The sequence below is a fragment of the Melanaphis sacchari genome, unplaced genomic scaffold, assembly GCF_002803265.2.
Source record: "Melanaphis sacchari strain LSU unplaced genomic scaffold, SCAv2.0 Contig1439_pilon_pilon, whole genome shotgun sequence".
In the NCBI taxonomy this organism is placed as follows: Eukaryota; Metazoa; Arthropoda; class Insecta; order Hemiptera; family Aphididae; genus Melanaphis; species Melanaphis sacchari.
In genome coordinates, this window is record NW_020270613.1 from 642,810 (window position 1) to 655,664 (window position 12,855).

The 12,855-nt window shown below is 23.5% G+C and overlaps 1 protein-coding gene across 2 annotated transcripts; it reads left to right on the forward strand.

Annotated features, from left to right (window-relative positions):
- The first annotated feature begins 443 nt into the window (after positions 1 to 443).
- On the forward strand, positions 444 to 12,698 carry LOC112591781 (PHD finger protein 14-like). 2 transcript variants are annotated; one of them, XM_025335699.1, is made up of 20 exons: positions 444 to 963; positions 1,050 to 1,156; positions 3,552 to 3,722; positions 3,810 to 3,925; positions 3,991 to 4,108; positions 4,163 to 4,291; positions 4,362 to 4,599; positions 5,732 to 5,836; positions 6,016 to 6,185; positions 6,245 to 6,416; positions 6,480 to 6,612; positions 6,679 to 6,835; positions 6,954 to 7,043; positions 7,130 to 7,292; positions 7,351 to 7,489; positions 7,554 to 7,605; positions 7,780 to 7,952; positions 8,009 to 8,220; positions 10,132 to 10,240; positions 12,563 to 12,698. In XM_025335699.1, coding segments are annotated over exons 2-20 (2,466 nt in total). In that variant the 5' UTR covers positions 444 to 963; positions 1,050 to 1,155; the 3' UTR covers positions 12,581 to 12,698. The 2 variants fall into 2 exon arrangements, with proteins under 2 accessions (XP_025191484.1, XP_025191485.1); XM_025335700.1 differs by lacking the exon at positions 12,563 to 12,698 and having other exon boundaries at positions 444 to 1,156; positions 10,132 to 10,670.
- The last annotated feature ends 157 nt before the right edge of the window (positions 12,699 to 12,855 follow it).

Below are 12,855 nucleotides of genomic sequence, written 5' to 3' on the forward strand. Positions count from 1 at the left end.
ACGTCTACAATGTAATTAATTATTATTTGTGTACGGTACTACTTCCTAGACGTATCATTAACAACTATGATATCAACAGACAACAACACATATTCTGTGTCCATACTTTGCAAGATGCATTATCAATGTATAAAGTTTGATTGTTTGTTTATATCGTTTATTGATAATAATTATTAACAACAAACAATAATCAAGGAATTATTGTTAACGTAAAAAAATCTATAAAAACATAACATTTCTTAATATTAAATAATACCATGAACCAAGAGCTATAAATTAAATTGTAAATAAATCAAACAAATACAAATTTTAAATGGTTTTCTTAATTAAAAATACTACATCAAATAAAAATAAATTTTATTTATTTCTAAATCGCATGGTTAACTACTGGCTACACTGTGTAGTGAATTATATTTTTTACAATAATTAAAGAGATTAACTTTAGCAATAACGTTTCAAGTTTCAACTCAGTTTCAAGTTTCAACTCTACAATGACTACGACTTACAAGTCTTAGCCGACAACTTTACTGTGCTTAGTGTTTAATGTTTATTGCTTATTGATTGTTACATAATAATTAATAGTATAGTAACTATAATATATGTGCCGAACATATTATACGAAATGTTAAATTACTACTATTGATAATATAATATTATTTAATTTAATAATTTGTCTAATTGGTATCGCGTTTTCTTTAGATCATTAGATCTTAAACTACGAATGTACCCCATCCCGATAATTTGAAACATTTATTGATTTATTAGCGACGAGCCTAAACGAGAAATATATTGTATATATGCGCAATCTCAACTGTCACATATTTATTCAATTATAAGCGTAAATGTGCGTCGATTTAACTCGCACATGCGTAGATAGCGCGTCTCATCCAAACGATCGTTGCTTATAAACATTTATTTATACATATTACATGCATTATGCTTCAAATTGTTAACACGGGCGAGGTGGGTAATATTAAACGTTAAATTGTTTTTATCATAGACCTATTAAGATCTTTATAATTCTTATATCTATGGTTTACACGTACAAGATGATTCCATTTACCACTGTCTACACGTTTTTCTATCTATTAAATTTATAACCAAATACAAATTGGATATTGTATTAACTTGAAGAATAAGCACGGAAAACTAGAAAGTAAGTTTACCAATTTGTATTACACAGCTGTTATCTATTATTTATGTCTAGTTTTATTGTATTAAAAATTATCATCAACTTCTGTAATAGTTTCGTTTTGTTATTACAGAGAATATTAATGTTGATTTTAGTTTTGATACCATTATTATATTTATTGTTATGTTATTTATAGTATAATATGTTACTATTTTAACCTGTTTTTCTTTAACCCTTGCTTTGACATAAATTACATAATTTTCCATTAGTCGCATCTTGGTCCTCTCGACTGTTATGATGCAATGTAAATTTAAAATACAAATTAATTTATTATATTAATTATATTTTATTTATGGTTGTAATTTGTATTAATACAAATCAAAACGTTTTTTTAGATAATATTTTCAAAACCCAAAAAAAAATAAATAATCAAATGATAATTATTCAAGATGCCTAGTCATGTTTTACACAGTGGTTTCATATAGGGGGTGGCAAGGTGGGCATTTGGCCCTGTCTAATTTTTAAGACAATCTGATGAGCTAGTGCCCAGTTGTTGCCATTTAACCATTATTGGTGAAAAAAGCATTTATATTTTTATAATTTCTCTTCAGAGTATATTATGTTTTGGGAATAAGACATCATTTTCAAAATGATAAATTGGTTATTAATAATTAATAGTTTAAATAATGGAATAGATTAATGTATAAACACATAAGGACATGTATGTAAGTTTTTTGAAAAAATAGGATTAGTGAATATATTATTTCTAAAAATGAAAACAAGAGATATCTATTTATAGATTCAAAATGTTTCTAGTTATTAGTGAATATTTATTTGGTTGCTTATTTTGTACTAAGTTATCAGATTTTTAATTAAAATAAAATTTGAAGATGACAAGAGACATTTTTTGATAAAAATGTAAGCAGAAACACGCCTGCTAGCATATCAAACAGTTCTTTAAGTTATCTGTTTTGACTTATCAAAACATTTAGTCCCTCTATTGAAAATTGAAAATGCCAAATTGTTATGCTTGAAATATTATGTAAAATTACAAAAATTCTTTTTAAAAATTTAGTAGACAAAATATTAAACAAATATATAAATTAATTAAGGACACAATATTAAATACATTGTTGATAAGTTTAATAAGCAATGATGATTTTAATATGTTTAATTAAATTAAATATAAAGAATTTATAATATTAATAATAAATTGATTTGATTATTTTTTAAATTAAATATTATTACATAGTTTATTATTCTAATAAAAAACAAAATTACCTACCACTTTAAGTTGAGCTTGTGATTGCGTCAGGATAAGCAGTCAATAGTCACATATAAATTCTTCCTACAAAAGTAATTTTTGTTTATAATCAGCAAACTTATATATTATTTTGAATCAATCATATTAATATATATGTTTAAATGCTCAAGTGCACGAGTCTTAAAATACAATCTAATATCTGTACAAGATATCTTAAATTTTCTAGAAACCCTATTTTCATATTCACTTTATGTAAAATTCCTAGGTATTTTGCTTAGTTTCAAATTAACAGATGATTATTTTCAGTGGCACAAATGATTCATTTAATTTCAAATATAAATATTGTAGTAAACTACAATGTAGATACTATATCATCTATCAGTTTAACAAAATTTAAAATAACTTTACATATTATGTAATACTTCTAATGCTCTTTCTCACAATCTAATTATTATTATTTTTTTTTTTTTTTGTCTAAACATTTTAATTTTAATATAGTAATAATAAGAGTTGATATATCATACATATACTAATTGAACTAAACTCATATCTGATATGCAGAGCTAGATTAATATATAGGTGTACACATCTTGGCTTATACCCATCTATATTTTGAAACAATACAATTAACATTAATTTCCATATTAACACTAGAATAAAATATTATCTAATTTAATTTCTTACAATTCATTTAAATGAAAAATAATAAGATCAATAAATTTTTTTTACTACAGTGGTATGATTCTTAAAAATTATAATGAAAATTTATGATTATGAGCTCTGTTGCCACCTATTCCTTTCTAGTTGTTTAAAATTGACAGTACTAAAAACTTAACCAACCTATCAAAATTTTAAATTGGGCTAATACACTTGTCAGCCCCCCCTCTCAAATGATTCCACTGTTATAATTCAAATTTTAATTTCGGTGGTGAAATCAACAGTGATAATTCAACAATTTGTTTGTCAATATTCAAACTAATATGATGTGGTAATAAGTTAATAAGTTTGAGATGTAACTTCCTAACATTTTACAATCTTGTTCTATGAATGTTTTTTATAATTAGTGTAAAATTATGATTTAAATTCTAAAAACTATAAATTAAGGCTACACATTTGATACTAAGAATTTTAAAAATTGATTTATTATGTTTCTAGTGGAACGTGATCCCAATAAAAGAAAAGTCAAACCTCCTGCTAACCCAGAATTGGTACATTTAGATGATATAGATGGTGAAAGTTCATCTGATAGTGATTTTCGTATTGAAGATCATTATATAAATAGTGAATCGGATTCTGATAGAGCTTCATATTTCACATTTACTGATGGTATATTTAAAAATAAAGAAATTGGTTTTATAATGTAACATTTTAAATTCCATGTAAATATTTATACTTTTATATATATTTTAAAAGATGATGGCAATCAAGAAGAAACTGAAAAAGATGATGAAGATGATGTTACATGTAATGATAATAATATAACTGATGTCACAAGTATTGTTACACCCAATCAAGATAATTCTATAAAAGTATAACCTTTGAATAATTTCTATGTAATTAAATTACTATTTAAAATTATATTACTTTTTTTTAGGTAAATTTAAAAGAAATAGTAGATAATATTCATATTTGTAGTATTTGCTTAGGCGATGCTAGTGATGATGTTAATGAATTAATAGATTGTGATGAATGTGGTATATCAGTTCATGAAGGTAAATACTTATTTAATAATAATATAGTTATAATAAATAATAATTAATTTTTAGGTTGTTATGGTGTTCATGACACAGGAAGTGTAAGTTCATCTGTTTCGTCATGTTCCATGGAACCATGGTTTTGTGAAGCTTGTAAAGCAGGCATAGAAAATCCTATTTGTGAATTATGTCCTAATTTTGGTTTGTATATTGTAGATATTCTATAAATTATATGTCTTAATAACTTTTAAATTAATGTATTTGGTTTTAGGTGGAATATTTAAAGAGACAGATTGTGGAAAATGGGTACATTTAGTATGTGCTTTATATGTACCTGGTATAACTTTTGGTGAAGTTACAAGTCTCAGTAAAGTTATGTTATTTGCTAATACTACACCTCGATGGGGTAATAAACGATGCAGTTTGTGTAAAGATATGAGATTTAGTTGCACTGGAGTGACTATTGCGTGTGATGCTGGAATGTGCAGATCTAATTTTCATGTTACTTGGTATGATAAACACATATTACTCTTTAATAAGAAATAAATTATAAGTAATTTTTTTATTTATATTTCATCATGCTGTGACATTTTTCTGTTGCATTAATACAAATTTCCTTCAATTTAACAAGATATGATAATTCTGAGTATTTTTTTTTATCATGCGTCTTTCATTATTTTAAAAACTATTAATGTTTTTGATTATGAGTTCTAGGTATTGCTAGTATAGGTAGTAGAGTGAAGTGTGACAAGCGTAACTCTCAAAATATTGATCTACTACTCTAATTTTGGATACTTATAAACTATTTCCTCAAAATTTGATTTATACACTTAAAAATACATTGAGATCTTACTTTTAAATATGAAATTAATATATGTTATCATAGAGAAAACTAAAAAAAATTGTACTTTATATATCAGGGGTGGTGAATCTTTTTTGGATCGAGTGCCTAATTTTTCCAATCAAGGTGAAAATTTTTTTTGTGCCCAAAGGAAATTATATTTTCTAAGAATAAAAATAAAGTTCCATAATTTTTTATAATTCTAATTTTTTGCGTGTTATTGAAATTTGACATATGTACTTCTAGGACGCATGTTGTAGGTTTGCCATCCTTGTTATACATTAATGATGGTAAAAAGTAGAACTTTTTATTGTTACAATTATGTAAAAGAAATATTTTCAAAAGTCTTAAAAATAATGAGTAAGTTCATTATTAAAGGATCCTAATATAATAATTAAATTAAACTTATTAATGTATATTTATTATTTATTTATAACTTGGTTTAATACTATTTAGTTATTATATTGTCAGGCTTTAGCATTAAATTTTTCTCAATATAAATTTCTTAATTAAATTAACAATTTATCAGCAGTCATGTCTGCCTGAATCCCCCTAGCTATCATTTAAACTATTTGCTTAATTCCTACATCATAATTGAACTATGTCACCATACCTAGTAAATACATATGCATACCACTATAAGACATGTAACATGTCAAACTGTTACAATATGTTTTAATTTTTAACTCAGTTTTAAAATAGAATAATTATGCTGTTATTATAATATGTATTTTTTACCAAATAATCTATAGAAGTGAAATTATTTTTATAAGTATTAAGTATTTAATAATATTAATTAGTGCTCAACAAGAAGGTAGTTTGTCAGAAGCAACAAGTCCAGAAACTGACCAAACAGATCCATTTTATGCTCATTGCAAGTTGCATGTTGACAAACTTGTAGCAAAGTTAGTATATTCATTTTTTAAATAAATCAGTGTTTTACTTTTTTTTTTTAAGTATTTTCATTATTAACAATGTAAAATTATTGATTTGTAATTTCTATTGCCCAATATTATAAACTAGATATATTATTATTTATGTTTTTTTTTTTTTAATTTCCTTAATATATATTTATATTTTTCAGGAAAAGAAAAAGAAATTGGGAAATACTTCAATTAAGAACAAAACAAATGAAATTATTGCGTGAACAACAGTCTTCTGAAAAATCAGCTACATGGCAACGTAATCAGCGAAGGCTTGAAAAATTACGATCTAAGTATTATGAAATGAAAAAAATCAGTATAACAGAGTCAAGTAAGTAATTTAAAGTTATTTATTTATATTCAAGTTAGGTACATGGTTTATTTTTATAGCATCAAAATCAAAAGTTCCTCGTCCCATTACAACATCAGCTTCAGCATGTCGAGCCCTTTGGTTAAAAGCTGGCTTAATGGGTGTAAATATGGCTTCCTGTGAGGCTATTGAAGGACAAATAAAAGCATTGCGTGATGTCCCAAAAAAATGGAATGTACCTACTACATTTAGGTTAGATAAAATTACTCATATTTTTTCTTTGTTGCTATAAATATTTTAATTTATTGTTTTTAGTTTGGAATTTGTAAGTTATTTCATGGATAGAAATTTAAGATTGACAGATTTGAAAAAACAGCTAAAACATTTTACTGATCAAAACAACAAACTTCATGATGAACAAATAATTGTACAAAAAAAATATGATCAAGTAATACAATTATTTAATAACATACATTTATCATGCATATAATTTATTTTGATTATTTTTTTATAGGAGTCCAAAAGTAATGAGATTCAAAAACAAAACCATTTAAAACTTAAAAATATTATTACAGCATACCATACTGTCATTAATCTATGTAATCCTAATGCTAATATTTCAGATGTAGATATACTTACTAGAGAATTTCAAAATGATCATAATTCTTTTAGTAAGTTTAATTTATTTTATTTTGAAACCTACTAATTAATAATTTGTAAACAAGTTCTAAATATCAAGTTATATATATTGTAAAAAAAAAAAAAAATAATTTTTTAATTTGTATCTAGTAACAAATAGTTCAACTCCTTCTACTACTGCTGTTTTAAAAGCAAGTCTTGGAATATCAATCAGAAATAATGATAATTTAGAAATTATAGGTAAACATGTTTGATGTTTTATAATCCATTATGTCATTTATGTGATTTTATGGTATGTAATTAAACTTAAATATTTTGTTTTTCAGATAATGTAGCACCATTAGGTTTGTACAATAAGTGTGGTATTTGTAGTCGTACAAATGATCAACATTTGTTGGCAAAATGTGATACATGTTATTTATACTATCATTTGGGTTGTTTAAACCCACCACTAACTAGAATGCCTAAAAAAACAAAATTATTTGGATGGTAATTACAAGTATTGAATATTTCAGAAAATTTGTATTAAAAAATATGTTATATTTAGGCAATGCAGTGAGTGCGACAATACTAATTCAAACTCTGAGCCAGAAACAGTTGATCCAAATGCTCCTAGAAAATTAAGATATGGTGGAAGAGAGCGATCTATATCAGACAGTCATAGATCTTCATCTATCGTTAATGATGTAAGTATTAAGTATTTTAAAAAATTTAAAGTTTTCTTAATTCAATTAACTATTTACATATTAGTTACAGGATTTTAATAGTCTTACAGAACAGAATAAAATGCCTAGTGTATCAAGTAAGTGTTAAACAAATTTTAAAGTTAAGATTTAATTATTATGGTTTAACCATGTAAGTATATAGTTAGATTAAAATACCTAAATATTATTTAATTTCAGCCTCTTGGTGATTTTTTTAAAGTACTAAATTTGATTTCTATTAATGTTATTGTTTACTCTTTAATATTTTTTAGAGAAGAAAAAACATGAACGGCATAGAGAAAGGTATTCTCCAGAAATAATTACAAAACGAGTAAAGTCCCGCAAACGTAAACATAAGCACCACAGGGATAACAATACTTCAGAATTAGAATCAACTAATGATTATTTAGTTAATGAACCACCCCGACAAGGAATTAAGCTATTTGTACGTTTTGATAACTTATCTCAGAATTATTTTAAAATACTAAATTTACTATTTAGATTAAATCTGTACCAAGTGCTAGTGGAGTTAAAACAACATCTTCACAATTACTTATTGCATCACCAGTAGATGAAATACCTCAAACTTCTTCAAAAACCAAACCAGAAAAGAGTGTTGCACCACTCAGAATAACCACAACATTGACAGATATTAAATTGACTCCTAAGTGTAATACTTGTCAAACAACTGGAACAAGCATGACAATGGTTCAGTAAGTATAAGGGCAGAAATATTTTAGTTATTAATTTATTGATGAAATATGTAAAAGAATAATTTTTTTACTTTATAATTTTCAATTTAGTTGTAATGTTGATTTTACAACATACAATTTTAAGTATATATATTAAATATATATTTTCTCGTTATTAAAAAGATGCTATCAATGTATTAATCTTGGGTTCTACATAATATAAATCATGGGTTATACCTCTCATTCAGTGAAATTAATCTATCAAAAGTTAAAACTATTATTGGTATATATGATAATTTTATTGTGATACAAAAACTTTTACTGGTTGTTACTTTTTTTTAAGTAATTTATTTCTAATAATTATTGAATCATGCATTAAGTATAAAACAGTAACTTATTTTTTCTACTAAAGGGTAAAATTAATTTTAATTGATGCTTTAAATGTTTAAGCGCTATTAGTGTTATGAATTAAAACAGTGTTTCTCAACCGGTGTTCCGCGGCACACAAGTATGCCTCGAACTGGCTATAGGTGTACCGCGACTGTGGTATATGCGTATAGTTTTTATTAATTATTAATTTTTAATTAAATAATATATTAATAAAAAATTATAATAATTAAAATAAAAATGACTTTTTTTTTTGCCATTTATTATTTTATTTGTATAGTGTTTCGTCAAACTATATAGTTTTAAGAAATACTCCGTGAACATAAAAAGGTTGAGAACTACTGAATTATAGTTTAAATAAAAATGTGGGCAAGTAAATACAGCTTTTATTTACCATAGGTGTTAAGTGAGTCACTATAATGGATGTGTAAAATTTGAATTTAATGATATATAATTGTATCCTTAAAATAATTCTGAGAAAAGACGGCTAGTCAGCCTGTATTACTAAATAAATTTCATATGTTTTTTTTTTTTTTTTATAAATTTTCACCAAAGTAATTTATTTTTCTATAATTACTTTGGTACTTTGATTTAATTTTTGCTGAAAACATAGTATTTATTATATTATTAATACTTAATTATTATTATATATATTTATACCATATTATATTATTGTTATTAACTTTTGAGTTAATACTACCTTATTGTAAAACAATATAAATAGGTTTATGCTTTAAATATTTAATACCATGAAATAATTAATTTAAATATTTTGAAAATGTCATTGTGTTAAGTAAAATTCATAATATATGTTTAAGTTTTAAGTCCCCACGAATAAATTTTTTTAATTACAACAAAGTAATTAACATCATTGTTCATTGTTTAAATATTTAATTTTGTTAAATTTAAACTTCAAATGTTTATAAAAATAATTATGCCTGTATATTTTTTTTTTTTATTCATAGTTTTTGAAAAAAAAATAAAAATTGAAAAATAGTTTGAGAAATAGATATAATATGGGTGAATGTGTAATGTTGTAAAAATTTGAACTTCTGTTACTCATAGAAATTAATTTAATTATCCAGTAGAAATTTTTATTAAAACACTTTTAAAGGACCTTCTATAAATTTTTCAAATCTTTGATATGAATATTAAAATTTTTATTCATTTTAAACTACAAAATATTTGCTAATTTTTGCGATTCAATTTAAAAAAAATTGATGGATTACACTAAAATATTTTTAAATTTCTATCAATAACAATTTATGATAATCCTTGTATTACATCTTCAAGTATTTTGTTTAAATAGAAATTTACTTATTGAAAATTAAAAAAAAAGAAAATAGCTTGAAAAGTTTCTACTAGATACTGTTCCCAAAGTTTAAAATCAAAATATTTTTACTAAACAATTTATTTTACCAATTGGTGATGACAGGCATATATCATTGTAAAATCAATAAATTCACCACTTTGATCAAAATCCATAAAAAGTTAAATTATAGTACATCAAATTTTAAATACTTTTACTTTTTTTTATTTCTACAGGTGTGATGAATGCAGTAAAAATTTTCATTTTTGTTGTCTTGATCCCCCAGTGAAAAAATCACCAAAAGTACGAGGGTACTCATGGCACTGTGCTGAATGTGATCCAACGGTACATCAATAATTTCTTTAAGTCTGCCATTAGTCATTATATAAAAATACTATTTGAAAAAAAAAATAATAATAAATTTATGTTTGTCTGATATTCAATGTATACTCTGTTATAAATAAGAATAAACCAGTTAGTTTATGAAAATGGTTTTCGTTTTGATTTCTCCTAAGATAAATTTTCTATAAAAACTGTTAATGACTTAAGAAGCTGCAGCTAATAGTTACCAGTTATTATCTATTGCTCTTAAGTATGACTAACTAAGGTCGATGTCCTTTCTCTAATTATTTGTGAAGTGGTTTATTCTTATTTAAAACAAGTATAAGTCTAGGGCTTGGAACCTCTTGCACATTTCTTAGGATTTCTTAGGATATTATTCAAAATTTAATTTGACATTAACTTATTTTATAATAAATGAAAAAATTAATATTCATTGTTTATTGTGTATTACATATTTTACTAAATCTAAGTAATTTTCTCTATTTAAAGATTTTATGTATAATAATTTTGTTTACAAATCAACAAAAAATTAAATTTTTGTTATTAAAAAAATCAAATTTAAAAATAAAGAACCTTTAAACACCTTTATCTATTTAAAATTGTACCATACCATAGATTTAATAATAAGCTTTTATTAATTTTTATTCAATATTAATATTTTAAATTTAAGTTAAAAATAGTTTAGTTAAATAAAATTAATTTTTTTAATAATAAAAATAATGCATATTTTTACATATTATTAAAATGCTGCTGCTTTAACAGTGACGCAATTTTTGAAGTTAACCATTTAAATATTGTTATATAGAACAAAAATTAATTGCATGGTAATATACCATATATTTAATATTTTCTTATGCACATTAATAATTTTTTTTTTTTATTGCATTATGTTCTAAGCCCTAAATTAATATTAAATGGTTATTTAGTTAGTTATTATTTAAAAAATAATTTTTGGTTTGGCTTCTTGAAATTTATAAATTTAAATTTTTAAGTTGTATTGTTTATCTATTTAATTCAGTGGTGGCGTCTAATAGTTTAAAATGGTAGTGTAATAAAATTTAAGTATATCGCTCAACCTTAGTAAAAAAAAAGAGTAAATTTAAAATTTATATAATATTTTGTTTGTTTACTATTTATGTTATTTATTTAATGGTTAAGTTTTTAGTAGCATTAAATTACAGCTAATGCCTTGTTGGTTCCCTTGACACATGGAACGTGTTGCATGAATTGTGACACAATCCTACCGTCATGGATTTTATTCCAAGTTCTAAAAACAATCTACATTTTTTCAGAGCATATGTTCTCCTTAATATTATTATAAGCATTGTTATAATTATTATGAATTGTTATAATTAAACAACAAACGTTTTTATTAGTATATAATTTTAAAAATTCATCATTTTTGATATTAATTTAAGGAACATGACACATTATTGTCTATAGATACAAGCCGCCACTGATTTAATTTCTTAAAAAGTATAAGATTACAGTTTAAATATTAATTATAAATAAAGCACACATCATTTACGTGTAAGTAATTGTTATGTATGTAGGTATGTAGTGATAGGCAGTGACATATTTCTTTAGGTTTTCCACTTCTCTGAAATAAAAATAAAACAAATAACATTTACTGATATTTCAAACTCTAATATAAAATATATTGAAAATTGAGTTCAAGAGTAATAAATGACTATTTTTTAGAACAACAATTATTGTATATAGTATTTTTTGATACCCTCCCCCCCCCTTTCACAGAAATCTGAAAATGTGTCACTGGTGATGGGAGTATACATATTAACTAATATGTTAAATCTAAGTGTAAATATCACATTTTGCTTAGTTTCTTTTTATTGTACTATAGTAATTATAGAAAAATAGATTTATTATTTGTTTTATATAGTAAAGTTAAATTTTTAATAAAATCTCAGATCTAAATACTAAAAATTCTAAATTTTAATATTAATTTATAATTTTTTTTTTTTTACCTAATCAAATTAAAGTAATATTAATAATAATTGTTTATTCAAATGAATAAAACCAGTAAATTGCTAAGTAATAGAGATAATAGATAAGTTATTTTAATAAATTAATATAGGTTTATAACATAAAAGTTTTCAATATTTATAAGCAAGAATATAAACCAAAATTATTATTATAGATTATTATGATTTAATAATAATATTGTACTGTTTACCTGGTAAATATAAAAAATAAGAATTAGAATATAAATTTAGACATAAATAATTTGCTTAATATTTTTTTTTATATATATTTATATATATATATATATATATAATAAAATAATATTTGATAAATATATTTCAGGACAGTGACTCTTCTTAAAAATATTTGGAAGCACAATCTTCTTCATTGCTATGTATCAATGATCTTCAATGATTATTTGTACTCAGAATGGTTTTAAAAATATTTTTCTATTGTATTTTAAAATTCAATTCTTCATAATGTGTTAATATTATATAAATAACATATTATATCATTATTTTTTTAAATTTAAGATCATTTGAGTTTAGGTAGTACTCATATATTATTAATGTACTACATTATTATGTAATTCAACTTTAAATTTTCCTAATAAAACAAATTACCTAAGTGTGAAC

Excerpts from the sequence above, each read along its gene's own strand:
- LOC112591781 (XM_025335699.1), top strand. Across the intron at positions 3,723-3,809 it reads ATATTTCACATTTACTGATG|ATGATGGCAATCAAGAAGAA; the intron begins GTATATTTAAAA and ends ATATTTTAAAAG. Across the intron at positions 7,606-7,779 it reads TAAAATGCCTAGTGTATCAA|AGAAGAAAAAACATGAACGG; the intron begins GTAAGTGTTAAA and ends AATATTTTTTAG.